Source organism: Miscanthus floridulus, chromosome 11 (assembly GCF_019320115.1).
Source record: "Miscanthus floridulus cultivar M001 chromosome 11, ASM1932011v1, whole genome shotgun sequence".
Classification (NCBI taxonomy): domain Eukaryota; kingdom Viridiplantae; phylum Streptophyta; class Magnoliopsida; order Poales; family Poaceae; genus Miscanthus; species Miscanthus floridulus.
The window spans coordinates 88,315,921-88,343,916 of NC_089590.1; the positions used below are offsets into that span (position 1 = coordinate 88,315,921).

Below are 27,996 nucleotides of genomic sequence, written 5' to 3' on the forward strand. Positions count from 1 at the left end.
GAGGGTGATGTAGCCTCTCCATAATGGAGAGCGAGAAGGGGGTTTTGAATAACGGAAAAGACAGTGAGTGGTTTAAAGTCTATTGGGAGCATGATTTTTTTTATTTGTTGTCTAAATTTTGTGATAGAAAAAACCATGCAAAAAGTCTCTTGGAGATGCTCTAAGAAGTTACTACAAGACAAACACAGTAATACTACCTTAAACTAATTGGCTGTTATTCAAGTGCTGAGAGTGAGAGTCTCAAACCAATCGGTTGTTGTTTAGTTGTTTTTGACCCGGTTTATGTTTTCTTTTTTCTGATGAACCCTAGTCCTAAGAAGTAACTTACTACGAGACAAACGAAGTAACACTACCTGCTAAACTAAAGCTAAGAATAATAAAGTTGCATTTTTCAATGTATGCAGAGAAGCAGTAGCAGTAGTACTACTACACTTAGGGTCGTTGAACTACCGACTGATCATGATCAGTTGCACCAGAATTATCTGACGCAATGCCGGAAGACCGCCTAACGACTGCGGCCGGTTAAGCTCAGCTGCAGCAGCTCCGGTCAGAAAGCCAGCCGAAATTCTCCCCTCCGATCCCCTTTCTTTCCAAACGGTTTATATATACACAGCCCACATATCCCCATCCTTTCCACTACTCATCAGCTTCCTCAGCTCAGCTCAGCTATCTTTCCCCTCTCTGCAAGCTTGCGGCTTGCCCAACCCAATAAGCTAGGCAAGCACTCACCACACACTCTCTAGTAGCTAGCCAAGCTAGCCGCCCCTCGCACGCGTGCGCACCAGCATCTATCATCAGCTAGCCAAGAAACGGAGCAGCAGATCGATCGGCCGACATGGGGGATCACGCTGAGATGTTGCATGCCGCTCCAGCCATGTACAACGGCGTCGGCGCCGGCGCTGCCCCTCATGGCGGCTGGTGGAATACGGCGGTGCCCGCGACGACGTGCTCGACGGAGCTGGCCGGGTTCACCACGTGGTCGTCCGCCCTGGCTGCTAGCTACGACCTGGCGGCCGAGGGGGCAAAGGTCAAGAGCGCGGCCACCACCGCCTCATCGGAGTCGCCCGGGAACAACAGCTCCGTGACCTTCCAAGAACCGGCCGGCGTCACGGATCCTGCCGGCGTCGGAACCGCCGTGGTGCAGCAGCCTCTTGCTGGTTACACTGACTGGACCCATCCCTATATGTAAGTCTGATTGTATTAATTCTCATAGAATATAGGCTCGATTGGGTGGCCAGAAAATATATCTTAATTTATAGCTAGTATTTATCATATGATGATGTAGAAATACTATCACATGGCTCTGAAATCTATGTATATATATGCGTTCGAATACAGGAGCAGTGGCGCTACTACTTTGCATGGGTTTCTGCAAGATGGTCACCAGCAGGACATGAGCTCAACAACTGAGCAGAGCCTCATGACGGCATCAAGCCTGATGAACCCTTCATCCAATAACCTAGACCTGGCCCTGCAAGGTCACCATCACCAAGAGCAGGACCACCAGCAGATGCTGTCCACCTTCGGATCCGAGCTGCTCCTGTCGCCGACCTCGCCCTACGGGCTCCAGTCGTCTCTGCTAAGAAGCCTCATGGAGCCGACGGCTGCGGCGGCGGCGAAGTCGCAGTCTTTGCCGGGGTACCAGCAGTATGATCAGTACCAGCAGATGGGCATGGGCCAGGCGAGGTTTGCACCGGCCGGTGCTACCAGGGAGGCACTCCAGTTCACCAATGACGCGCCGTTCTGGAACCCTTCTGCTGCTGGGTTCGGCGTGCCGCCGGCGCCGGCGGCAGCTGACCAAGCTAGCAGCGTACGCTCTGTCAAACCATCGCCGGCGGCGCGCACTACAGCAACCCTTGCATTAAAGGTAGGTATACATATATACACATCTAAGGACTAAGATGCAAACATTTACTTCAAGACAACGGCAACATTGGCTAGCTAGACCTAGACGTAATGAGTAACCTTGGTGTGGTTATGTCTGTGTAGACTGCGTTGGAAGGAGTAGGAGAGTCTGCTAGCTCAATCATCACCAAGAAGAAGGCGAACGGCGAGCCGGCCTTCAAGAAATCTAGGCTCGAGACGCCGCCGCCGTTGCCAACGTTCAAGGTACGTAGTAGAGAAACCTAGCTAGCTAGCTCTATTTTACCCACGGTGAAGCTGCTAGTAGTAGTAGTACTCAACTTGCATTGGTTTTCTTGAACGAACTTCACCTCATTACATATATTTTTTGATGTTGATGTTTATCTATAGAACATGCATATGCATGATTGAAATTAAACCCCAGATGGATCTTAGTCTTAGATAACTGATGAAGTTGTGCATCATTTTTCATTCGTGCAATGCATTTCAGGTTAGGAAGGAGAAGCTAGGGGACAGGGTCACTGCACTCCAACAACTAGTCGCTCCTTTTGGAAAGGTGAGGGAGGCTAGCTTTTGATGACTACTGATGACTATATTACAAACAAAGCTAGTGCTCGGAACTACTCCTACGTTCCAAAATAGAAGTTATTTTCACTTTATGAGAAGTTATTTTTTTTAACTTTGACCAATTATATATAAAAAAATATTAATATTATAATACATAATTAATATAATTTGATAGATTGTTGAATGTACTTTCATAATAAACTTATTTAGAGATAAAAATGTTGCACACATTTTCTACAAATCTAGTCAAAGTTGAGAAAGTTTGATTTACACGTATCCTATAACATCCTTCTTTTTGAGACGGAGGGAGTATGTAGTACTGCCAACATCTAACATCTTCCGTCCCTGCAAAAGACATGTTCCTTTTCTCCTCCTTTGGAGATCTAACCTCAAATCTACGCCATGTTTGCTTGGTTTATAAGCCATATTTTTTTAGCCAACGAACAATATTTTTCTCTTACAACAAATCAGCCGTACTTTTTTAGCCAACGAACAATATTTTTCTCTCACAACAGATCAGCCAACAGTACTTTCAGCCATGGTTTATCTGCCAAGCGAACATGGCATATATGCACAATCTCTTAAAACCTGCTTATTTCTCGATGCGCGTGCAGACGGATACGGCATCGGTGCTCCATGAGACCATCGAGTACATCAAGTTCCTCCACGACCAAGTTGGTGTAAGTGTTTGTGTGCGTGTGCGAATACTACCGTGATTCCACACCATTAATCATAGCACATCTGAAGCCTGAAGCACCGGCTCTCGCACGTTTTCTACACACGAATCATCAGAAGGGGACTGATCGATCGACCAGAGCTAGCTGCATTGACATTGTGTTGTTTGCGCCTTGTTTTCTGCAGGTCCTTAGTGCTCCATACTTGAAGAACAACGGCCATCATCAAGGGCCCCACTTGAAGGTAGGTACCAGTGTCACTGTGCAAGCGTGCATGCTAGCTGCATGCTTGCTTGCTCTCCTTTTCATTGTGATGGATCATGGTACTTGCTGAACTGAATCAACTGTTCAAGTGTGCTGATGGCTTTATATGCGTGCGTGCGTTTGGTTTCAGAGCTCAAGTCCTGACAAGTCCAAGGACGACAGCCATGCCGGCGAGGTATCGCTCAAGGGCCGGGGGCTGTGCCTGGTCCCGATATCGAGCACGTTCGCGGTAGCCAGCGGTGCCCGTCGACTTCGTGTGGAGCACTCCATTTGCTGCCAACTTTAGGTAGAAGAAGACGTACTCCAAAGCTCTGATCAGAGGCGTCGAACGAGCAACTAGCTAGCTACCACAGATCGATCGATCGACCTGGCCTGATCATATATATCCATGTTTCTTAGTCTAGTTCTAGCAGTGTATGGTCATGGTTCGTTATCTCTCGTAACTGTAGTACTAAGCATGCAGCAGCTCTGGCAATGAAAAGGGATTGCAGACTGAGCTTGCTTACTAGCTAGAGATGAACCTTTGGAATGAGTCCTTGAAGACTTGGATTCATTCTCCAGGTTCATCTATCCATCATCAGGGAATAAGAGATCATCTAATATATATTTGAGAGGACACAACAACTCTCTACTGATCGTCATCAGCTTCTAATTATGATTGGTTGTTAGGTTGCATCATTGGGTAGTTGAGGAAGGATTTGTTAAAGATCGATGTGTGTAATGGTATCTAGTTTAAACTAGTGACGATGGAATGGATCAAAGTGTGTAGCAGGTTTCTATTGATTGTACTACCAAATAAAAAGTGGCATCTCTTTGATTGATCGGAGCACGCTTTTGGCTAGCTTCTCTTTTGAATCTAAACCACATATATATTTTGATATTACAAGTATCAGCTTCAAGAATTTGTGCAGATGTGCCTTTTGAGGTTAAATTATTCCAATTCCGTAGTGGATATCAGCGCATGCTTAACTTTTGCATAGGCATATATATTCTGCTGCAGTACGTTTTATATCATGATGTGGACACGTACTACACAAATGCATATTAATTGATGTAAGACTGTAAGAGTATACGTCTTCTAATGCACAAGTTTGTGCTCTTGGTCTCTTATAGTATATCACATCTCTATACTAAGTAAACTAATACCGATTATCAGTTTTCTAATAAAATGGCAATGCTACCCAAGCAAATAGGAGTAGTTCTCTTCATTTCGGTATGGAGAACTAACTCGATGGAAAGCTCCAGCTTGATCTGATACGTCGGATTACTGCATAAGTATAAGACGCTTGTATGTAATATATAATCTCCGACAAACTAGTTTTGCATATGCTGATCATATCATATACTCCCTATCTGTCCCAAAATAAGTGTTGTTCTTATTTTTCGAGGAGTCAAACACTTTTAACTTTGAGTAATAAATATATAAAAATATTAATATTTATAGTACATAATTAGTATCAGTAAATAAATCATTGAATCTATTTTCATACTAAACTTTTTTGAAGATAAAAATATTGATAATATTTTCTACAAATCTAGTCAAACTTAAAAAAGTTTGACCGGCATGAATACCATGATGGCACTTATATTTTGGGACGAAGGGAGTAACATATAACTTTAGCAAAAGAGTATATTTTATGACCTTCTTAATGAAATACTACCTAATTCTTCCTAGGTTGGATCTCTTTTTTTAAAGAATGTTTTATGATAAGAAATTTGCTTGCCATGGCCTTGTGTGTACTGTTACTGTGACCAGGGTTCAAAATTTCGATGAAATTTCGCGAATTTCGGTGGTGGACAAAAGAAAAATCTGAATTTTTGTAATACACTAATACATATGCTATATAAATCTAGACTCATATTTTCTATTGTTTATGTTGCATATTCTTCTACTCAATAGATGTGTAGTCATAAATCATGCAATATTTGTTTAGATCTATTTTTTTTGAAAAAAATATACTTTATGTGAAATTTCGGCGAAATTTAGCCAAATTTCATGAATTTCGATAACTTCGGGGGTGGCTGAAATTTTCTACTACCGAAATTGAAAACCCTGACTGTGAATGATTAGATAAACATCCATCAATTCTATAATAGTGGGGACAGAAGCATTTAAAATTTGTCCCCCAAATATAAGGGATTGGGGATATATTTTAGACTCCATGCATTTTTTTCTTAAACATGTAGGAGAGTTGCACACCGTGAAAGGGCATGTAGAGTCTTAGTAACACCTTAGGTTCTCCGTGGTAGGGGACGTTCTTATCGACAACGAGACGCCTGTGGTGACTTCGTCTCATAGGGGTAAGGTTTGCATGCGTGTGTTTATAGGGTTGAGTGTGCGTGCGTTGTGAATATTGTTACTTAAAGTTAGATTAGTAACACCAAATCTGCATTTGTTGACGTGTGTAAAGATGCAGTGCATTGTATCTTTAACTGAATTTTGAAGTTTGAAGAAAATGAACTGACTTTTCATTTTTCAGACTTTAGCTTGTTTTCACTTGCATGAATGAAACATGAAAGATACATGTACTAACATGCGGTTTGACCGTTTGACGCTCTTGAGCTAGTGAAATGGTAAACCCAATACGGTGAACTCATAATGCAATCATATGCAAGAACAGTTCAACTCCACCAGTCTTGCAGGAGACCGAAGTACAATTCAGCACTTCTTTTTCTTAGTTCTTCGATGGCGTGATCAACACCTACAAGCTACAAGACATGACTGTTGAAATGGAAAATTTCTTTGAGACCATCATCTTTTGAAAAAGAATTTCTGAACAAATGGGGCACTATAACCAAAGCAATTAGGAAATCGTGAGCAACGGCTGTTGGACCCTACTTTTTTCAGAAAATACCCAAAAATAGACCCCACAACACAGATAGCTCCTCTCTTGGAGTTGCTCTAAGATCTCAGAGTTTTCATGACAGGCTAAAATAAGCTACAAATTAAAACCATGCAAACGAACCAGTGATTCAGCTAGTTACAAGGTGTTTTCTTCAGAGTATTAGAAAACCTAGTTTGATATTGCTACTTGTGGAACGGAAAATATTTTCTGAATGAATCGGAGAAAGATGCAGCGTCAATACGAAAACTAAAAACTTGAATGTGGTTTCTGAAATTCAGTGGAAGTGTCTTTGCCTGTGTTAGACACTTAGTGTCGGGTTCATATACCCGGGATCCCTCGCGGACCGGCTTCCCAACAAAGGCTCGGCCCAAGCAGACAACGCGCAACTCATGGGCCGACCCAAGTATCTAAACAACAGGCCAGAAAGAGCAATCCAATCACCGACCAGAAGGTCTGGCCGAGGAGGAGCGGCGCCCGTTTTCCGACTCCGGCCCACCTCTCCGACCGGAGTGCTCACTTCGGTCTCCAGCCCGCCTCCAGACGGCCTCTCCGACTAGAAGGCCTGGCCAAAGCACTACTTCCGACTCCGACCCCATGTCTCCGACCGGGGAACGCCAAAACCCTGCTCACTACTCTTCTCCGACTGGCGCAATCAGAGTCAACTGGGACCAACCGACCGGGAATGCCCGTTCGGTAAGGACCAGGAAACAGACAGAGAAAGTAAGATAGGGCGCACAAGTCAAACCTCAATACCGGGGACCATACTCTGTACACCTGTAGAAACAGTACTCTGCAATCTCCTTGGCACAACAGAGCCCAAACAGTGTTGTAGGCGTCGATATTTTCCCCTATAGTATTATGGGCGCCATTAACTCCCATACGGTGAGGCCCCCCACATGCCTCTGGACATCGACAGTGTTGTGGGCGCCGGCTTTTACCGTATCGGACAAACATGGTAAAAACCCTTTGCATGCCTCCAGGTATCAATAGTTTGGCAGGCGTCGACGTCTGCCATACTCGAAGAAGACAACACCACCTCCCACGTGCATCTGACATTTAATAGTATTGTGGGCGCCTACCATCAAACGCTTGGAATAGCTATGTCGTTTCTTCTCCTAAAAATCAGTCTTACCATTGTTTACTTAGCGTTTGCTCCTATAAGAGCACTCTGACCCGAACACTTTTTGGCCCGGGTCGCTCGGGGGCTCCACGAGGGTGCACTACTACCTCTCTTTTTCATTTACTATCATATGGTGAAACTCCTTCCTACCTAAACAAAAGGGTAGTTCATTCCTTTAAATTGCCTTATGTAGCTTTGCTTTAAAATATTCTAACCGATCGCACCCCGCCTGTACCTATGGTTACGAGCAGCTGAGCCTCGTGGGCCACGCCCCGGGCTCCTAAGGTTGCAGCCTATGGGACGAACGGGCAAGTACGAGAAAGAAAGAATAAAAAACAAAATTATGCTAAGGCAAAACTAAGGAACGGAAGAGACAAGCTTCCCTGAACGGAGTGACTCCATCACAAAAAACAAAACCGATTGTAGTCATTGAGTACACAAGAACGTTTACATGGGGGCTCCCCCACGAACTTAAAACTTTTTACATATACTAAACTACTTATACTTTACAAGCTATTGGGGTGGCTTGGCAGCATCTGCTGTCGGTACGACCGGCGAAGGCTCGGGCTGCTCACTCCCCGATGGGACCACATTCAGCTCGGCTAAAGGCGGGACGATGTCCACTTCCGACCCAGGCTCCGTGCCATCCGTAGGCTAGGCGACGTCCTCCCGACGCACGCTTCTGGCCATGTCTTCATGATGGACATCCATCACCCACTGCACAAAGACTTGCTCTGCCACCAACCTTGCATGCGGCAGCAAGCTCTCCTCGAGTGATTGGATATCCTTCGACGCTCCATAGAACAACCCACTTGTGATAAGGCCCGGACCTCATCCAGGACTTCCACCAGCTGGACGGCGGACGCACTAGTACTTGGCGTCGACCTGAAGACCTCCGAGATGACAAGCTGGGAAACATTACGGATCTGGTCAAGTTCCCCCTTGAGAGCACATCGCTCTTCAAGGGACTTGGCCAGCTCCTCTGCATTCCGGCCAAAAGTCACCTTGACTGTCTCCAAGTCCCGCTCTAATGACTTCACCTTTCCGCCCAGCTCTGGAAGAAGGGCGACAAGCTCAGAAACAGGCTGAAGGAAGAAACCAATGTGACGAAAAATAGAAAGGGTACGTACCAAGGCGGAAATTCTCAAGGGTGGAGAATTCCTCCACCTATCGGGCCACCTGCTCGCGCAGCCGGGCGCTCGCCTCCTCTGTCCCCATCACCCGGCCCTAAAGCGCGAGCACTTCCTAGTCCACCTCCGACTGGGCCTTTCGCTCCAACTCTAGGGCCTTTCGCGCCGACTCTAGGGTGTTCCGCTCCGACACCAAGGCGCTCAGCTCTGACTCAAGGGTCTCCAGGGATTTTTGGAGCGCCACATCGGTGTCCGCCAGGGATTTCCACAACCCCGCCTCGGTCTTCGCCTGGCGAGCCTTCGCCACCTCAAGCCCCCGCTCGGCGATGGTCGCCCGCTCCGCTGCACGCTGCTCCTCCGCCCACACCGCGGTCACCTCGGTCGCCCGGTCCTAGGACTCACGGCGGGCGAACTCTAGCTGACGCTCAAGATTAGCCACCCGGGCATGCTCCATCCAAAGGAAGCGGGACTTACGAGACGACATCTCCTTTAGACCCTACAAAAATGAAAAGCAAGCATGCTGAGGCAACCAACAAGAGACTCAGAGGTCGAGGACAAATATGGGAAACTCACCTCCACGACGAGCTATAGGTCAACCTTGACTAACTGCTGGGTGGACTTAACCCGCTCCTAGGCATCCTCGAGCTTCACCAATAGGTTGGCGAGTTTGGACTCCATGGCAAGTCCTTTCCCCGCAAGGATGTCCTAGAGCTGAGACTCCTAGGAATCCCGAAGGACGAACCGCACCTTTGATGGGTCCTCAGGGTAGGGCCACTCTAGATCACCCTCCAGTAGCCCACTGGAGTGCCCAGCCTCCGACTGAACCACCGCTAGCTCCTGCAATGGCACCGGCAGCTCCACCGCGTCATCCGCTTCATCAACGGATGGGATCTCCACCACCTCGGTTGTGCAGGCCATCGACGGGCATTCTAACTCCGTCCCGGCCATGTCTTCCCCCAGCACCTTTAGCTCTGACCACGAGGGTGAGCCATGCAGCCCTCCGCCCGATGTGGTAGGGGTCTCGGTCTCCTTCTCCTCTTCCACCGTGGCTGGTGGAGGAGGGGCCATAAGGGACACCACTAGCGAAGCCTCCACCGTCACCACTGGGATCACCGCCAGCACCATTGCCCCCCATGCCGCCGTGCTAGCAACTGACCCGGGGAGCACCACCCCTGGAAGGGAAGGGTTCACCGCCACCATCCTATTCCCCCCGCCGCTCGCCGTGACATGCTGCAGGGTGGGCCTCCAAACCTCCTGCACCGAAGTTGGGGCAATGCTTAGCCCCATCATCGTCTGGCCACTCACAAAAAGTATAGGTCAGTCGTACTCCAAAAAGACTCAACAGCAAAAGACCGAAAAGAAACAAAGAAAAACATAACGGGAGGTAAGCGGCACGACTCTAAAACCAAGACCTTGGCGGGGCATCCTCATGCTGTGAGTCGCGCACTAGCACTGGCTCCGGCGACGCACGGGTGCAGGCCTACTCCTCTAACCGCTTGGCCTGCTCGGCCACGCCCGTAGCAGGCTGGGACGAGACTGGCGATGCCACCAAGGGGCGCGGTGACCGTGTCCGCTTCGCCTCCTGTTCGTCGACGACATCTGCGCTCGTAGCATGCTTCCTCAGCACGGGAACCTCGGCGCTCCTCTCCGCCTCTTGCTCACCGCTAGCAGACATCGCCGTAGGGTCACAATGCTCCACCGAGGTCACAACAACCTCTCAACTTTCCTCCTCCTTGGAGAAAACCATGTCATCCACATCTATGGGATCCTTTGACTCGAGCTCAGACTCGATGTCGCTCTTATTTTCCTCAGCCTTCACGCGCCGGGTAATCTCCTTCTCCTTCTTATACTTCCGCTGAGCCACCTCGGCTTTCTTTTCTTCCTAGCGTCCGCTGCCTCTTTCTAGGTGGCCTGCCGAGCCGCGCCCTCCAGCCCCTTCGGAAGGTGCGGCCGGGACCTGTAAGCATCAAGTCCCTATGAAACAAGCAACTCAGAAATCAAAAAAGTAGGAGAGCAAAGGGGAAAAAGAACATGAAGTAAAGAAAGAGGAGCATACCAGTTTGGATACCACCGAGGCATTAAGAGGTATGGGCTTTCCATCGACCTTCTCTTTGGGCTTCCGCTGTAGCACCCGGTTGAGGCGACTCCAAACCTCATCGTCCGGTAGCTCCTCCGGCGATGCATGATCAGGATCTGACGGGCCGCCGTACCTCCACATCGGCCGTGACCTCTCCGCCAATGGAGCAACCTGGTGGTGGTAGAGGGTGTGGAACACCTGCACCCCATCAAGTCTGCGCCGCACAAGCTTCCGGAGCTCCTCCTCGATGATCTCCACCTTCTTCTTCTCGCAACGGGAATAGCCCCATGACCAACTATCCTGCTTCTCCGACCTCCTATCGGTGAACACCGAGAACGGCGCCTCCACCGGATTCCTAATATAAAACCACTCCTCGTGCCACCCCTGGTTGGAGTCAAAGGGGATGTACGTGGGATACGAGCCTCCCATGCTTGGTTTCCTCTGTAGGGCAAAATCCCCCACCGACACGACCTCGGGCGGATTCCCCACTGGCAAAGCTCGCCCAGAGAACAGCCGCCAGAAGAAGTCCACGTGCAGCTCCATCCTGAGGAAGGCCTCGTAGATGGTAATGAAGACAGCGATGCGCAGCACCCCCATTGGATTGAGGTGCTATAACTCCAGACCCCACTCATTGAAGAGTCCACGTAGGAACCAGTGCGCGGGGTATCCTAACCCACGGTCATGGAAGGCGAGAAAGGAAACCACCTCGCCAGGTGAAGGGTTGAGATGGCGACTAGAGGGGGGGTGAATAGTCTTTTCTAATACTTAATCGCGTCGGCTAACCGATACAAGTGCGGAATTAAAACTATTGGTCTAGCCAAGACTATACCCCACTATATGTGTTCACTAGCACCTTGCAAAGATAACAATTATGCAACAAAGGTGCCGGACTAGCTAGAGCTCTCCTAAACAATTCTAGGAGCAAGGTTACACAAACCTATGCCACTAGTACTTTAAGCGACAAGGGAGCTCCTACACATGCTAGTAAGCAAAAGCACAAAGCTAACTAAGCTCACTAGCAATGCTCAATAACAAGGCAACCAATGCCTAATTAGAGAGCGCAAATACTTAGCTACACAAGCTAAGCAATGTGACTAACAAGGTTACTAAAACCAAATTAGCCACGCAAGGGAGCTACTTCTATGCTACACAAGCAAGAAGGTAATTAGCAAGCTACACAAGCTATCTAATTACAAGAGCAACTACACAAGCTTAATATGTAAAAAAGTAATTGCAAGCTTGTGTAATGGGGATGCAAACCAACGGGAAGAACAAGGTTGACACGATGATTTTTCTCCCGAGGTTCACGTGTTTGCCAACACGCTAGTCTCCGTAGTGTCGACCGCTCACTTGGTGGTTCGGCGGCTAATTAGCATCACCCGCTAAGCCCACACGTCGGGCGCCGCAAGAACCTACCCCTTGAGTGAGGGTAGCTCAATGACACGCTTTACTAGAGTTGCTCTTCGTGGCTCCCGCGGGGCGAGCACAATGCCCCTCACAAGCACTTCTCCGGAGCGCCGCACAAGCTTCTTGCGCGCTTCGACGGAGACCACCACCAAGCCGTCTAGGAGGTGGCAACCTCCAAGAGTAACAAGCACCACCGGCTTGCAACTCGATCACCTAGTGCCACTCGATGCAACCTCACGATGCAATCGCACTAGAATCGCTCACTCACACAATCGAATGATCACTATCAAGTATATGTGTGATGGAGGGCTCCTAAGCACTCTCAAGCATGGACACAAAGTCCCCCAAGGTGCTCCACACCATCCATGGCTGAGGGCCACTTCTATTTATAGCCCCAAGGGCTAAACTAGCCGTTACCCCTTCACTGGGCAACGGTCGGGCCGACCGGACGCTCCGGTCGTGTTGACCAGACGCTGGACCTCAGCGTCCGGTCGCCCATAGATGACCACGTGTCCCGGTTCCAACGGTCACTTGACCTGACCGGATGCAGCAGCACTCAACTGACCGGACGCTGGACCCTCAGCGTCTAGTCGTTTCCAGTAAGCTCCCGAGCATGACCAGACGCGTCCGGTTGAACACGATCGGACGCAGCCAGCGGCCGGTCACACTCTAGCTACTGCTACACTCCACGTCAGCGTGACCGGACGTAGCCTGCCAGCGTCCGGTGCATTCAGATCCAGCGTCCGGTCAGTTGACCGACGCCAGCATCTTCTCCATTCTCTTCACCCTTGCTCAAGTGTGCTAACCACAAGAATTTGTATCCGGCGCAATAGAAAATAGGCATTCCATTTTCCCGAAAGCGCCGAATCCCGCCTCACAAGCTCGGTGGGAGGGAGAGAGGGACCCAAACCCATCTCACCCCTGCAAACACCACCTCCTTTGTAAATATGCCAACACCACCAAGTGTACACCACCATGTGTATGTGTGTTAGCATTTTCACAATCATTTCCCAAAGGATGTTAGCCACTCAACTTGCCACGCCACTCGATCCTAGCGACAATGCAAAGTTAGATCACTCGAGTGGCACTAGATGACCGATATGCAAACAAGTTTGCCCCTCTTGATAGTACGGCCATCTATCCTAAACCCGGTCATAAACTTCTCTACACACCTATGACCGGTGAAATGAAATGCCCTAGGTTATACCTTTGCCTTGCGCATTCCATTCCATCTCCTTCAATGTCGATGCAACACATGCACCAACACGATCAACAATGATATGATCCACTTCATATCATCACATGATCATATTGGTTCATCGATCTTGACTCTACTTGCTCTTCACCGTTGCCATCGTCCATCGGCGCCAAGTCTTGCTCAAGCTTCACCGCCACGTGGTCCATCACTCCAAAGCCTTTGACTTGCCCTTCACGTTTGCAACTGGTCCATCAAGCCAAGTCTTGTCTTGATCTTCTCCACCTTGATCACATGACTCAATGTCATGTCTCATGTGCAATAAGCTCCTTCATCATCACATGTGTGAGCTTTGCAACATCTCCTAGCCATTTTCACCTTCATGGCATATGTTGCTCACACACATGTACCTGTGGACTAATCACCTGTGTATCTCACATAAACACAATTAGTCCACCTAAGTTGTCACTCAATTACCAAAACCAAACAAGGACCTTTCAATCTCCCCTTTTTGGTAATTGATGACAACTCTACAAAGATATATAAATTAAGCTCTTTTGGATTCATGTTGCTTGCCCAAGCAATTTTACCATGTTAAAATGATTTTGGACAAGTACCATAAACCCAAAATGGTAGTATTAGCTCCCCCTACATATGTGCTAGAGTATTTCATTTGAAGCTTGCACATATGCATAGATTGAAAAACATGGGAGAGTAAATACTACAAAATGATGCTAAGGTGTATAGAATAAACCTTTGAAGCGTGTACCAATCGGAGTTGTACCTTTAAGTTCATCCTTAGCACCATGGTTAGCTAGATATCACTTGATAATAAAACACTAGATACCTTGTGAGATTAACATTAAAAGCAAGGTACTAGCATTACTTGAAAAGCATACCAAGTGTCTAGCTATCATCCTATGCATGCCAGTTATCAAATCATCATCCAAGTTCTACAACTAGCATACACCACACAAGCATGCATATTGAATTTAAAAACTTATGCAATGCAAGCAAGCACATGATTATGCACATATCAAATGCAATCAATCAAAGTTCATGAGCTTGCTCCCCCTACTTGTGTGCTTCTCTTGTCCAAGAATTTTGATCCATCTCTTTTCTTCAATGTTGCTCCCTCTTTGTCTATGTCCAACCTCTATTTCTTTTGTATCTCATCTCTCCCATTGTACAATCTCTCTCCCATTCAATCAAGCTTCATATCTTTGTACAAATCTCTTCCGCTGTAGCACCCGGTTGAGGCGACTCCAAACCTCATCGTCCGGTAGCTCCTCCGGCGATGCATGATCAGGATCTGACGGGCCGCCGTACCTCCACATCGGCCGTGACCTCTCCGCCAATGGAGCAACCTGGTGGTGGTAGAGGGTGTGGAACACCTGCACCCCATCAAGTCTGCGCCGCACAAGCTTCCGGAGCTCCTCCTCGATGATCTCCACCTTCTTCTTCTCGCAACGGGAATAGCCCCATGACCAACTATCCTGCTTCTCCGACCTCCTATCGGTGAACACCGAGAACGGCGCCTCCACCGGATTCCTAATATAAAACCACTCCTCGTGCCACCCCTGGTTGGAGTCAAAGGGGATGTACGTGGGATACGAGCCTCCCATGCTTGGTTTCCTCTGTAGGGCAAAATCCCCCACCGACACGACCTCGGGCGGATTCCCCACTGGCAAAGCTCGCCCAGAGAACAGCCGCCAGAAGAAGTCCACGTGCAGCTCCATCCTGAGGAAGGCCTCGTAGATGGTAATGAAGACAGCGATGCGCAGCACCCCCATTGGATTGAGGTGCTATAACTCCAGACCCCACTCATTGAAGAGTCCACGTAGGAACCAGTGCGCGGGGTATCCTAACCCACGGTCATGGAAGGCGAGAAAGGAAACCACCTCGCCAGGTGAAGGGTTGAGATGGCGACTAGAGGGGGGGTGAATAGTCTTTTCTAATACTTAATCGCGTCGGCTAACCGATACAAGTGCGGAATTAAAACTATTGGTCTAGCCAAGACTATACCCCACTATATGTGTTCACTAGCACCTTGCAAAGATAACAATTATGCAACAAAGGTGCCGGACTAGCTAGAGCTCTCCTAAACAATTCTAGGAGCAAGGTTACACAAACCTATGCCACTAGTACTTTAAGCGACAAGGGAGCTCCTACACATGCTAGTAAGCAAAAGCACAAAGCTAACTAAGCTCACTAGCAATGCTCAATAACAAGGCAACCAATGCCTAATTAGAGAGCGCAAATACTTAGCTACACAAGCTAAGCAATGTGACTAACAAGGTTACTAAAACCAAATTAGCCACGCAAGGGAGCTACTTCTATGCTACACAAGCAAGAAGGTAATTAGCAAGCTACACAAGCTATCTAATTACAAGAGCAACTACACAAGCTTAATATGTAAAAAAGTAATTGCAAGCTTGTGTAATGGGGATGCAAACCAACGGGAAGAACAAGGTTGACACGATGATTTTTCTCCCGAGGTTCACGTGTTTGCCAACACGCTAGTCTCCGTAGTGTCGACCGCTCACTTGGTGGTTCGGCGGCTAATTAGCATCACCCGCTAAGCCCACACGTCGGGCGCCGCAAGAACCTACCCCTTGAGTGAGGGTAGCTCAATGACACGCTTTACTAGAGTTGCTCTTCGTGGCTCCCGCGGGGCGAGCACAATGCCCCTCACAAGCACTTCTCCGGAGCGCCGCACAAGCTTCTTGCGCGCTTCGACGGAGACCACCACCAAGCCGTCTAGGAGGTGGCAACCTCCAAGAGTAACAAGCACCACCGGCTTGCAACTCGATCACCTAGTGCCACTCGATGCAACCTCACGATGCAATCGCACTAGAATCGCTCACTCACACAATCGAATGATCACTATCAAGTATATGTGTGATGGAGGGCTCCTAAGCACTCTCAAGCATGGACACAAAGTCCCCCAAGGTGCTCCACACCATCCATGGCTGAGGGCCACTTCTATTTATAGCCCCAAGGGCTAAACTAGCCGTTACCCCTTCACTGGGCAACGGTCGGGCCGACCGGACGCTCCGGTCGTGTTGACCAGACGCTGGACCTCAGCGTCCGGTCGCCCATAGATGACCACGTGTCCCGGTTCCAACGGTCACTTGACCTGACCGGATGCAGCAGCACTCAACTGACCGGACGCTGGACCCTCAGCGTCTAGTCGTTTCCAGTAAGCTCCCGAGCATGACCAGACGCGTCCGGTTGAACACGATCGGACGCAGCCAGCGGCCGGTCACACTCTAGCTACTGCTACACTCCACGTCAGCGTGACCGGACGTAGCCTGCCAGCGTCCGGTGCATTCAGATCCAGCGTCCGGTCAGTTGACCGACGCCAGCATCTTCTCCATTCTCTTCACCCTTGCTCAAGTGTGCTAACCACAAGAATTTGTATCCGGCGCAATAGAAAATAGGCATTCCATTTTCCCGAAAGCGCCGAATCCCGCCTCACAAGCTCGGTGGGAGGGAGAGAGGGACCCAAACCCATCTCACCCCTGCAAACACCACCTCCTTTGTAAATATGCCAACACCACCAAGTGTACACCACCATGTGTATGTGTGTTAGCATTTTCACAATCATTTCCCAAAGGATGTTAGCCACTCAACTTGCCACGCCACTCGATCCTAGCGACAATGCAAAGTTAGATCACTCGAGTGGCACTAGATGACCGATATGCAAACAAGTTTGCCCCTCTTGATAGTACGGCCATCTATCCTAAACCCGGTCATAAACTTCTCTACACACCTATGACCGGTGAAATGAAATGCCCTAGGTTATACCTTTGCCTTGCGCATTCCATTCCATCTCCTTCAATGTCGATGCAACACATGCACCAACACGATCAACAATGATATGATCCACTTCATATCATCACATGATCATATTGGTTCATCGATCTTGACTCTACTTGCTCTTCACCGTTGCCATCGTCCATCGGCGCCAAGTCTTGCTCAAGCTTCACCGCCACGTGGTCCATCACTCCAAAGCCTTTGACTTGCCCTTCACGTTTGCAACTGGTCCATCAAGCCAAGTCTTGTCTTGATCTTCTCCACCTTGATCACATGACTCAATGTCATGTCTCATGTGCAATAAGCTCCTTCATCATCACATGTGTGAGCTTTGCAACATCTCCTAGCCATTTTCACCTTCATGGCATATGTTGCTCACACACATGTACCTGTGGACTAATCACCTGTGTATCTCACATAAACACAATTAGTCCACCTAAGTTGTCACTCAATTACCAAAACCAAACAAGGACCTTTCAATCTCCCCTTTTTGGTAATTGATGACAACTCTACAAAGATATATAAATTAAGCTCTTTTGGATTCATGTTGCTTGCCCAAGCAATTTTACCATGTTAAAATGATTTTGGACAAGTACCATAAACCCAAAATGGTAGTATTAGCTCCCCCTACATATGTGCTAGAGTATTTCATTTGAAGCTTGCACATATGCATAGATTGAAAAACATGGGAGAGTAAATACTACAAAATGATGCTAAGGTGTATAGAATAAACCTTTGAAGCGTGTACCAATCGGAGTTGTACCTTTAAGTTCATCCTTAGCACCATGGTTAGCTAGATATCACTTGATAATAAAACACTAGATACCTTGTGAGATTAACATTAAAAGCAAGGTACTAGCATTACTTGAAAAGCATACCAAGTGTCTAGCTATCATCCTATGCATGCCAGTTATCAAATCATCATCCAAGTTCTACAACTAGCATACACCACACAAGCATGCATATTGAATTTAAAAACTTATGCAATGCAAGCAAGCACATGATTATGCACATATCAAATGCAATCAATCAAAGTTCATGAGCTTGCTCCCCCTACTTGTGTGCTTCTCTTGTCCAAGAATTTTGATCCATCTCTTTTCTTCAATGTTGCTCCCTCTTTGTCTATGTCCAACCTCTATTTCTTTTGTATCTCATCTCTCCCATTGTACAATCTCTCTCCCATTCAATCAAGCTTCATATCTTTGTACAATCTCTCCCCCTTTGTCATCAATTTCCATAAAAGGTGTGTTTCTTATTGATGCAAAGGTATGCTCTTTGGGGTAGATGGTTGAGACTTGCATCTTTGATGGACATTACTTGAATATTGGAATGACACCACAAGTAGATACCATTTAGAACTTGTAACTTGTATTACATGTATCTTATCATTCTATACATGGGTCATCCATTTTATGCACTTAAGCTCTTGTAGGTGAGGGATGCATTCTACATTTGATGATCACTTAAAGTTGAGGATCACTTGTGGAACCATCATCTACTATGTATAGATACCACTTGTAGGAAGTGAATACCATTTGAAAGAATCTTCTAGTATGGAACCACTTGTTTGATTTATCAATAAAGACCATTTCTTGAACATTTGCTATCTTCATGAGTACCACTTATAGGATATCACTTGTGAGTTGAAACATACAAACTAGATATCCATTTGCATTATTGTCTTGTGCTTGTACTCTTATCACTATCATGAGCTTCTTATGTGACTTGAACTAAATTGATTTGCTTAAGCTTTCAAGTCCGGTTTGAACCAATGACAAGCTTCTTCACACCTCTTGCAAGGGTTATCTTGCCAATGTTGTACTTGTCACTTGTTTAGCAATCCAAATTAAGTCAAGTACTTGGGTTTACTAGCTCATGAACAAATTCATATATTAACCACTAGATCAAGTAATCATTCAAGCAATAGTGGTAGGCTATGAATTTCAAACATTTCATTTGTAATGCATGATCTTATGAAGTATGTACTATATGCACTAACCGCATACTAGTAAGGGATGAAATGATCATGCACATTACAATGATACCTTTGCTATGTTGGAGTAGAGGATAGTCACATAGATTCCAATTCATTACTCCAATAGCAATGTGAAGTCCAATTAAAAGCTTGGTGAAGACCAATAGATACCAATTTGAATTCTATTCTTCACCTATATGAAATGAATACCACTTATGATCAAGTGCACTTTATTGTTGTGGTTGACTTGCTTTCTCTTTTGATGTTTGCTTTCATGAGAGAACTATTTGAAATACCACCTGAAATAACTATCTCTCTTTTGGGTGTTGCTTGCTTTTCTTGATCAATCCTTTTGATTGCTTCAACTAAGCATCTCAAATGTTCCTCGGATCACCACTTCCATGTTAGCCTTCCAAGTACCACACTTGGTTCACCTACACATAGGCGGCAAGCCCCTACACTAGGGAGAAGTGACCTCTCTCTAAGAACCATTCTTGATACTCACTTGAAATGACTTGATTGATTGATCCAAATGATGGACTTAACTTGATGAGTAACCTTGATTTCTTCTTTAAGTCCTTTTCTTTCTTCTTGTTTAAGTTCTTTTCTTTCTACCAAAAGATTTCCAATAGTCACTGGAACTTAAACTTCATCTTCATCTTGAGTTTGATCTTGATCTTCTAATTTGAGTACCAAAAATGTGCAAAGTACACTTCTCAATCAAATGGCCTTGTACTCATATCTTGTCATGCTTCTAGATCAATTCAAAACCAAATTTAGGTACCTCAAACACTTGTAAACATGTTTCCAACTTGACGACCTTTCAATCAAAGTGACTCTAGATCAATCCAATACTTGTCACTTTTATGGTAGATTCTATACTCTCCAAAGAACTAAGCATATTTCTCAAAGTACAAATCCAAATACCATGAAATTTGGTGGAGATGAGCTTCATTTGATCTCATATGAACTGCCAAATTTTGATTCTTCCACCACTGGTACATGCTGAAAGCTGCTGCACTATAGCTGACAAGAACCACTCCAAAACCGAAGCATTTCTTATCCAATTTCCATGAAATTTCTACAGCATCTCATACCATAAGTCTAGAGCATGTACACAAATTTTCATGCCAATCCAATAAGATTTGATTACTCAAACATGGCTATGATCACAGCTAGCTCAGATTTTGAATATAGGACAGATTTCAAGCAATTGAGCTATACTTCATCAAATATGAATCAAACTTGATACTAACTTGTTTGAATACTTCCATAAGACATATATCCATTCAAATCACTTACTAAAAGTCATCTTATGAATTTATCCAACACAAATCAATCCAAACTTAATTACTAAGCAATTATTCATTCAAACATCTTATAGCAAGCAACATTGCATATTTATCTAATTCAATCAACTCATATGCACCCGAATGAAATGATCAACTAGAGATATACCTTGCTTAGCTCATGATCATCCAACTAGCAAGCTTCAACTCAATTATTTGCAAGTCATCAAATATTCCAATAAATCACCACAACTTGAAATTTACACTTGTATGTTGTAGCATATTTGGACTTCATTCAATTTGTCATGGCATTGGGATTGCATGTGCACTAAGCTTCATATCTTGATTCAATATATGATGATCACTATGAAGATAATTGAATCAAGCCTCCAATGCCAATGGTACCTACACACATTCATCCACTTTTTGATGGTACCCAAACAACTTTGGGTCCTCTCAAGTTAGGAGCAACATACTTAGGCAATGCCTTAGTATGAATAGCAGGATATTTTGCAATTGCAACCAATGTGGTACCATTACCATCCTTTCTAAGCATATCATGATCATCAATTGAAATAGGCTTAGAAATTTTACCTAGGGGACATGAATGTGCCATGTGTCCCCTTTCCCAGCATGAGTAGCACTTTCTCTTTGATTAAGCCTTCTCTTCCTTGCTCATGTGGTGCTTCTCATTGCCTTGCCTCTCATGGATTGCTTGAGCCTTCTTCTCAAGCTTGTTAGGACACTTAGAGGCAAAGTGTCCCGTACTTCCACACTTGAAGCACTTGATGTGAGCATAGACTTTCTTCTCATTATCATTCTTGCTCATCATCTTGGCATCTTGAATTTTCATTGGATGCCTTGCCTTTTCACCCCTTCTTGTTTTCTTCTTCTTGATCATCAAATCATCACCATCATGTTGGTTGATCTTGATTTGCTCTTGGGGTGTCTTCTTTTGCTCAACTTGTGGCTTTAGTTGAGGCTTCACTTGTTGCTTCACCAATTTCTTGGTTGGGCACATTGAGGTAAGATGACCCCAAGTGCCACACTTGAAGCACTTGACATGCTTTAGCCTCTCTTCTTCTTTTATATTCTTGATCTTCTCAATGTTTGGGCAACCATTTGTAAGGTGTCCCGCTTCATGACACCAGTAGCACATGGTGTGAGAGAGCTTTCTTTGATGTAGCTTCTTTATCTTTCTTTCTCTCTTTCTTTCGCCCTTTGTCATCTTATTTTCGAAGCCAAGGCCACACTTGTCACCATAGTTTCTTTGAGTTTTCAACATATGCTCAAAGGTGACTTGAGAGTTGTAGCACCTCTCTAACTTGTTGCTCGATTTCTTCACTTCATTTTTGAGCTCATTGTTCTCCTTCAAAAGGTTAGTCTCACAAGACATAGAAGTAGAACAAGCATCTATATGTGAAGAGCATGGCATATCTAATAAATCATCACAAGAGGTGGATACATACTTCTTGCCTACATCATAAGGGTTAGCAACAACATGTGATTGATCATTTGACCCATGTGATGAGCTCTCATTATTTTTAAGTTTCTTTATAAATATTTTAATGAGAGAAGCTTGTTTTTCTAATAATTCATCATGAGATGCAAGTAGTGTCTCATGATTCAATTTAAGCTCATCAAGTGAAGATTTATATGCATCAAGTAATTTCTTATGATCTTCACAAGAGTTGTTTAGAAATGAGTTCTCATTTTCTAATTTCATTGTTTTAGCTTTCTCATCTTCCAAAGACATGGTCATGCTAGCAAGTCTACTAACAAGCTCATCATATGAATCAACATGATCAACCACATCATCATTTGATACCTTGGTGTCACCTTGTGACATGAGACAATGTGGTGTAGTGGATGGGCTTGTAGTAGCATCATCATGGCTTGAGCATGAACCATCATCACCATCAAGTGTGCATGGGGTAGCATCATCACTTGCAACACTTGTGGCATCATCATCAACCTTGTCAAGTGAACTTGTAGTGGATTGATCATCATCATCCTCACTTGACAATGAGGTGGAGCAATCTTCCACAATCACCAAATTGTGGTTATGCTCAACACACTCATGCACCTCCTTCTTAGGCTCATCCTCCTTCTTGAATTTTCCATCATCCCATGTGGAGGAATCACCGAAGGTGTCCTTGATGGAGTCCCATATCTCACGAGCGGTCCCCTTGTAGTTTACTTGCTTCATCAAATCAAAATGTAAAGCATCCAATAGAAAACAACAAGCATTTGCATCAAATTCATAGAGAACTCTTTGAGCTTTGGTTAGAGTTCTATGATCCAAGACATGGGTGAGACCACTAGTGACAACCCACCAAAATTTAGGTCCCTTTGCACGAAAATGATCAAGCATGTGATTTTTCCAAAGTGCAAAGTTTGTGCCATAAAAAATGTGTGCCTCACAAACATCTAGCCCATTAGACGCCATCCTCTCGGGTCGGTGAAGACCACAAATGAGAGACCGGTCTCTGATACCACTTGAAGGGTCAAGATGGCGACTAGGGGGGGGTGAATAGTCTTTTCTAATACTTAATCGCGTCGGCTAACCGATACAAGTGCGGAATTAAAACTATTGGTCTAGCCAAGACTATACCCCACTATATGTGTTCACTAGCACCTTGCAAAGATAACAATTATGCAACAAAGGTGCCGGACTAGCTAGAGCTCTCCTAAACAATTCTAGGAGCAAGGTTACATAAACCTATGCCACTAGTACTTTAAGCGACAAGGGAGCTCCTACACATGCTAGTAAGCAAAAGCACAAAGCTAACTAAGCTCACTAGCAATGCTCAATAACAAGGCAACCAATGCCTAATTAGAGAGCGCAAATACTTAGCTACACAAGCTAAGCAATGTGACTAACAAGGTTACTAAAACCAAATTAGCCACGCAAGGGAGCTACTTCTATGCTACACAAGCAAAAAGGTAATTAGCAAGCTACACAAGCTATCTAATTACAAGAGCAACTACACAAGCTTAATATGTAAAAAAGTAATTGCAAGCTTGTGTAATGGGAATGCAAACCAACGGGAAGAACAAGGTTGACACGATGATTTTTCTCCCGAGGTTCACGTGTTTGCCAACACGCTAGTCTCCGTAGTGTCGACCGCTCACTTGGTGGTTCGGCGGCTAATTAGCATCACCCGCTAAGCCTACACGTTGGGCGCCGCAAGAACCTACCCCTTGAGTGAGGGTAGCTCAATGACACGCTTTACTAGAGTTGCTCTTCGTGGCTCCCGCGGGGCGAGCACAATGCCCCTCACAAGCACTTCTCCGGAGCGCCGCACAAGCTTCTTGCGCGCTTCGACGGAGACCACCACCAAGCCGTCTAGGAGGTGGCAACCTCCAAGAGTAACAAGCACCACCAGCTTGCAACTCGATCACCTAGTGCCACTCGATGCAACCTCACGATGCAATCGCACTAGAATCGCTCACTCACACAATCGAATGATCACTATCAAGTATATGTGTGATGGAGGGCTCCTAAGCACTCTCAAGCATGGACACAAAGTCCCCCAAGGTGCTCCACACCAGCCATGGCCGAGGGCCACTTCTATTTATAGCCCCAAGGGCTAAACTAGCCGTTACCCCTTCACTGGGCAACGGTCGGGCCGACCGGACGCTCTGGTCGTGTTGACCGGACGCTGGACCTCAGCGTCCGGTCGCCCATAGACGACCACGTGTCCCGGTTCCAACGGTCACTTGACCTGACCGGACGCAGCAGCACTCAACTGACCGGACGCTGGACCCTCAGCGTCCGGTCGTTTCCAGTAAGCTCCCGAGCATGACCGGACGCGTCCGGTCGAACGCGATCGGACGCAGCCAGCGTCCGGTCACACTCCAGCTACTGCTACACTCCACGTCAGCGCGACCGGACGCAGCCTGCCAGCGTCCGGTGCATTCAGATCCAGCGTCCGGTCAGTTGACCGACGCCAGCATCTTCTCCATTCTCTTCACCCTTGCTCAAGTGTGCTAACCACAAGAATTTGTATCTGGCGCAATAGAAAATAGGCATTCCATTTTCCCAAAAGCGTCGAATCCCGCCTCACAAGCTCGGTGGGAGGGAGAGAGGGACCCAAACCCATCTCACCCCTGCAAACACCACCTCCTTTGTAAATGTGCCAACACCACCAAGTGTACACCACCATGTGTATGTGTGTTAGCATTTTCACAATCATTTCCCAAAGGATGTTAGCCACTCAACTTGCCACGCCACTCGATCCTAGCGACAATGCAAAGTTAGATCACTTGAGTGGCACTAGATGACCGATATGCAAACAAGTTTGCCCCTCTTGATAGTATGGCCATCTATCCTAAACCCGGTCATAAACTTCTCTATACACCTATGACCGGTGAAATGAAATGCCCTAGGTTATACCTTTGCCTTGCGCATTCCATTCCATCTCCTTCAATGTCGATGCAACACATGCACCAACACGATCAACAATGATATGATCCACTTCATATCATCACATGATCATATTGGTTCATCGATCTTGACTCTACTTGCTCTTCACCGTTGCCATCGTCCATCGGCGCCAAGTCTTGCTCAAGCTTCACCGCCACACGGTCCATCACTCCAAAGCCTTTGACTTGCCCTTCACGCTTGCAACTGGTCCATCAAGCCAAGTCTTGTCTTGATCTTCTCCACCTTGATCACATGACTCAATGTCATGTCTCATGTGCAATAAGCTCCTTCATCATCACATGTGTGAGCTTTGCAACATCTCCAAGCCATTTTCACCTTCATGGCATATGTTGCTCACACACATGTACCTGTGGACTAATCACCTGTGTATCTCACATAAACACAATTAGTCCACCTAAGTTGTCACTCAATTACCAAAACCAAACAAGGACCTTTCCCCAGGCCAAGCTTGCGGAAACTCCTCCCTCCCAGGAGCCCTCCAGTGCGCCACCTCCTTTGGCGGCAGAAACCCCTTCACGGTGAAGGCCTTCAACACCAACTGCCTCACAATGGATGACCTCCAGTCTGACATCTCACTCTGGGTTCATAAAATGATTTGTGAGTTTTTTCCTCTCCCTTGCTCTCTCCCTTTTCTTTCCTAGGAATCGCCACGGCTCTCAAAGACACTCTCATCAAGAAGTAAAATGAGAGGAGGCGGTAGATGGGGAATAGGTGAAAGAACGGGGTGAAAACCCTCTCCCTTCTCCTACTTAAGGAAAAGGGTGCAACAGTTGGGGAAGGCGCACCGATTGGGAAAATCGAAACGGCGAAGCGAAAAACCCTCTCTCTTTCCCATTTAATGCAGATGGGACGCACCCTGACCGATGAGACGCGCCCTGCCCGACGGAACGACTCCTGATCAGAAGGGACGTGGCCTAGGCATGGCCCACCACTACTGCATGCCAACCACTACCGCATGCCGGGCACAAGAACCAAAGCGCCACCGTATATGGGTAGCTCTCCGCATCCTCAGGCGGGACTTGGAAAAATCCAAATTGGGATCTCCGCTAGGGGAGACCATCGGGCTTCCTAAAGTCGATCGAATGACTCAGGATAACACCGAGAGATAGGTAAGGAGCGAAGGGACGCTCTATGTAGGCCATGCCGACTCTGTCACGAACAACGAGCACGGTCCCGGTCGGATATTTTTGACTGGAGCTCTTCAAACCCTGTCACTCGAGTCATCAAGGTAACACTACCAACCCTCGCTATTTCTTTATATCATTTCATACATCCATACACGTATTCATTCCATACGCCCGTGCCCCCGGACTATTCGGGCCCTGAACCGCCCGGGGGCTCGGGAACTAAGCATCGCACATGCAGCAAGATGCATCACTGAAAGCTCTAGTTTGGTTTTGGTTAATTGATGAAACCCTAAGTGCTAACCTAGTTTATCAAGATGATCATGAGATAGGTAGCACTACTCCAAGTGATGAAGCAATAACAAAGATCATGACAATGGTGATGGCATGGTGATGATCAAATGCTTGAACATGGAATAGAAGAAAGAGAAAAACAAAAGGCTCAAGGCAGAGGTAAAAAATATTGGAGCCATTTTGTTTTAGTGATCAAGACACTTAGTGAGTGTGATCACATTTAGGATAGATAGCCATACTATTAAGAGGAGTGAAACTTACATCAAAATGCGGTTATCAAAGTGCCACTAGATGCTCTAATTCATTGCATATGCATTTAGGATCTAGTGGAGTGCTAACACCCATAAAATTATTTGTGAAAATATGCTAACACATGTGCACAAGGTGATACACTTGGTGGTTGGCATATTTGAGCAAGGGTGAAGAAGTTAGAGGTGAAATGGAGTTGGTCGCGAAGATGCTGGCATCGGTCAATTGACCAAACGCTGGGTCGCTCAGCGACCGGACGCTGAAGGGCTGCGTCCGGTTGTGTTGTCAGATGGCACAATGATTAGGGTTAAGCATCGGACGCTGGGCTGTGTCCGATCGGCAAAAATACGTTTTGGACCCTTACTGTAAACGACCGGACGTTGAGGGTCTAGCGTCCGGTCAACTCTGTCGGAGCGTCCGGTCAACATTTCGACCGTTGAGATCAAACGTTCACCGTTGAACACAAGAGACACATGGCCACCATCGGGCGACTGGACGCTAAGGAGCAGCGTTCGGTCACCTTGATCAGTACCCAGTGAAGGGGTATAATGGCTCTATTTCGTGGGGGCTTCTATTTAAGCCCCATGGCCGGTTCAAGCTCACTCTCTTGCACATTTTCATTGACATAGCAACCTTGTGAGCTTAACCAAACACCTCCCACTCATCTCCACCATTGATTCATCATCTTTGTGAGATTGGGAGAGAATCCAAGTGCATTGCTTGAGTGATTGCATCTAGAGGCACTTGATATTCGTGTTGCGCTGCGGATTTTGCTTGTTACTCTTGGTGGTTGCCACCACCTAGACGGCTTGGTGCAGCAGTGGAGGATCAGCACGAGTTGGTGATTGTTCGTGGCCATCTCCGGTGATTGTGAGGGGACTTGTACCTTCCCCGGTGGAGCGCCGAAAGGTAACTCTAGTAAATTGCTTATGTCATTGAGTTACCTCACTTGTGGGTAGATTCTTGCATTGTCCTATTGTGTGGACGAGGTTTGTGAAACGCCTCTTAGCCACCGAACCACCAAGTGCTGGTCGACACAATGGGGACGTAACGTGTTGGCAAGCACGTGAACCTCGGGAGAAAATCGGTTGTCTTTTGCCATTTGGTATTCTCCCGATGATTGGTTTATATTCATCTTGTGATTGGTTCATCCCTCTACACAGCGTTATAATCACCCTACTCACTCTCTTATATTCTTGCAAACTAGTTGTAGCAAGCTCTTTAGTGTAATTAGAATTGAGAGCATGCTTTGCTATTTAAGTTCATCTAGTGGAGCTCTTTAGTGTAGCAAGATTGAGAGCTCTTAATGAGTTTTATCATAGTAATTTATGTGTGTACTAATCATTGCAACTAGAATTGTTGGATAGGTGGCTTGCAACCCTTGTAGAGCTAGAGCAAGTTTGCATTCCGCTATTTGTCATACTAATCAAATTGCTCTAGTTGATTTGTAGATTTTTAAATAGGCTATTCACCCCCTCTAGCCATATTAGGACCTTTCAATCACAACGCTCTGTGTTGCGTCATGAAGCGGCAGTTGCCTCATTCGACATGAGTAATGACCGATCGAGGTTCGAAGGCTGGCCCACGAAGGGCTCGAGGCCGCCCCACGTCAAACAGAGCCAGGGGAGAAAACGCAGATGAGCCTCGTGCGGC

General features: G+C 46.4%; 1 protein-coding gene across 1 annotated transcript; it reads left to right on the forward strand.

Moving 5' to 3' along the window:
• The first annotated feature begins 633 nt into the window (after positions 1 to 633).
• Positions 634 to 4,129, forward strand: LOC136491525 (transcription factor bHLH112-like). The gene is made up of 7 exons (XM_066487850.1): positions 634 to 1,185; positions 1,339 to 1,867; positions 1,990 to 2,109; positions 2,354 to 2,419; positions 3,045 to 3,110; positions 3,292 to 3,348; positions 3,499 to 4,129. Exons 1-7 carry the CDS (start codon positions 836 to 838, stop codon positions 3,652 to 3,654), a joined length of 1,344 nt encoding a protein of 447 aa, XP_066343947.1. The 5' UTR covers positions 634 to 835; the 3' UTR covers positions 3,655 to 4,129.
• Positions 4,130 to 27,996: the final 23,867 nt, after the last annotated feature.

What these genes read in the sequence shown, in the direction of transcription:
- LOC136491525 (XM_066487850.1), top strand. Translation starts at nt 836, where the DNA reads ATGGGGGATCACGCTGAGATGTTGCATGCCGCTCCAGCCATGTACAAC. An exon ending in CGCCGTTGCCAACGTTCAAG is followed by an intron (nt 2,110 to 2,353) that starts GTACGTAGTAGA and finishes AATGCATTTCAG; the next exon opens with GTTAGGAAGGAGAAGCTAGG. An exon ending in TAGTCGCTCCTTTTGGAAAG is followed by an intron (nt 2,420 to 3,044) that starts GTGAGGGAGGCT and finishes ATGCGCGTGCAG; the next exon opens with ACGGATACGGCATCGGTGCT.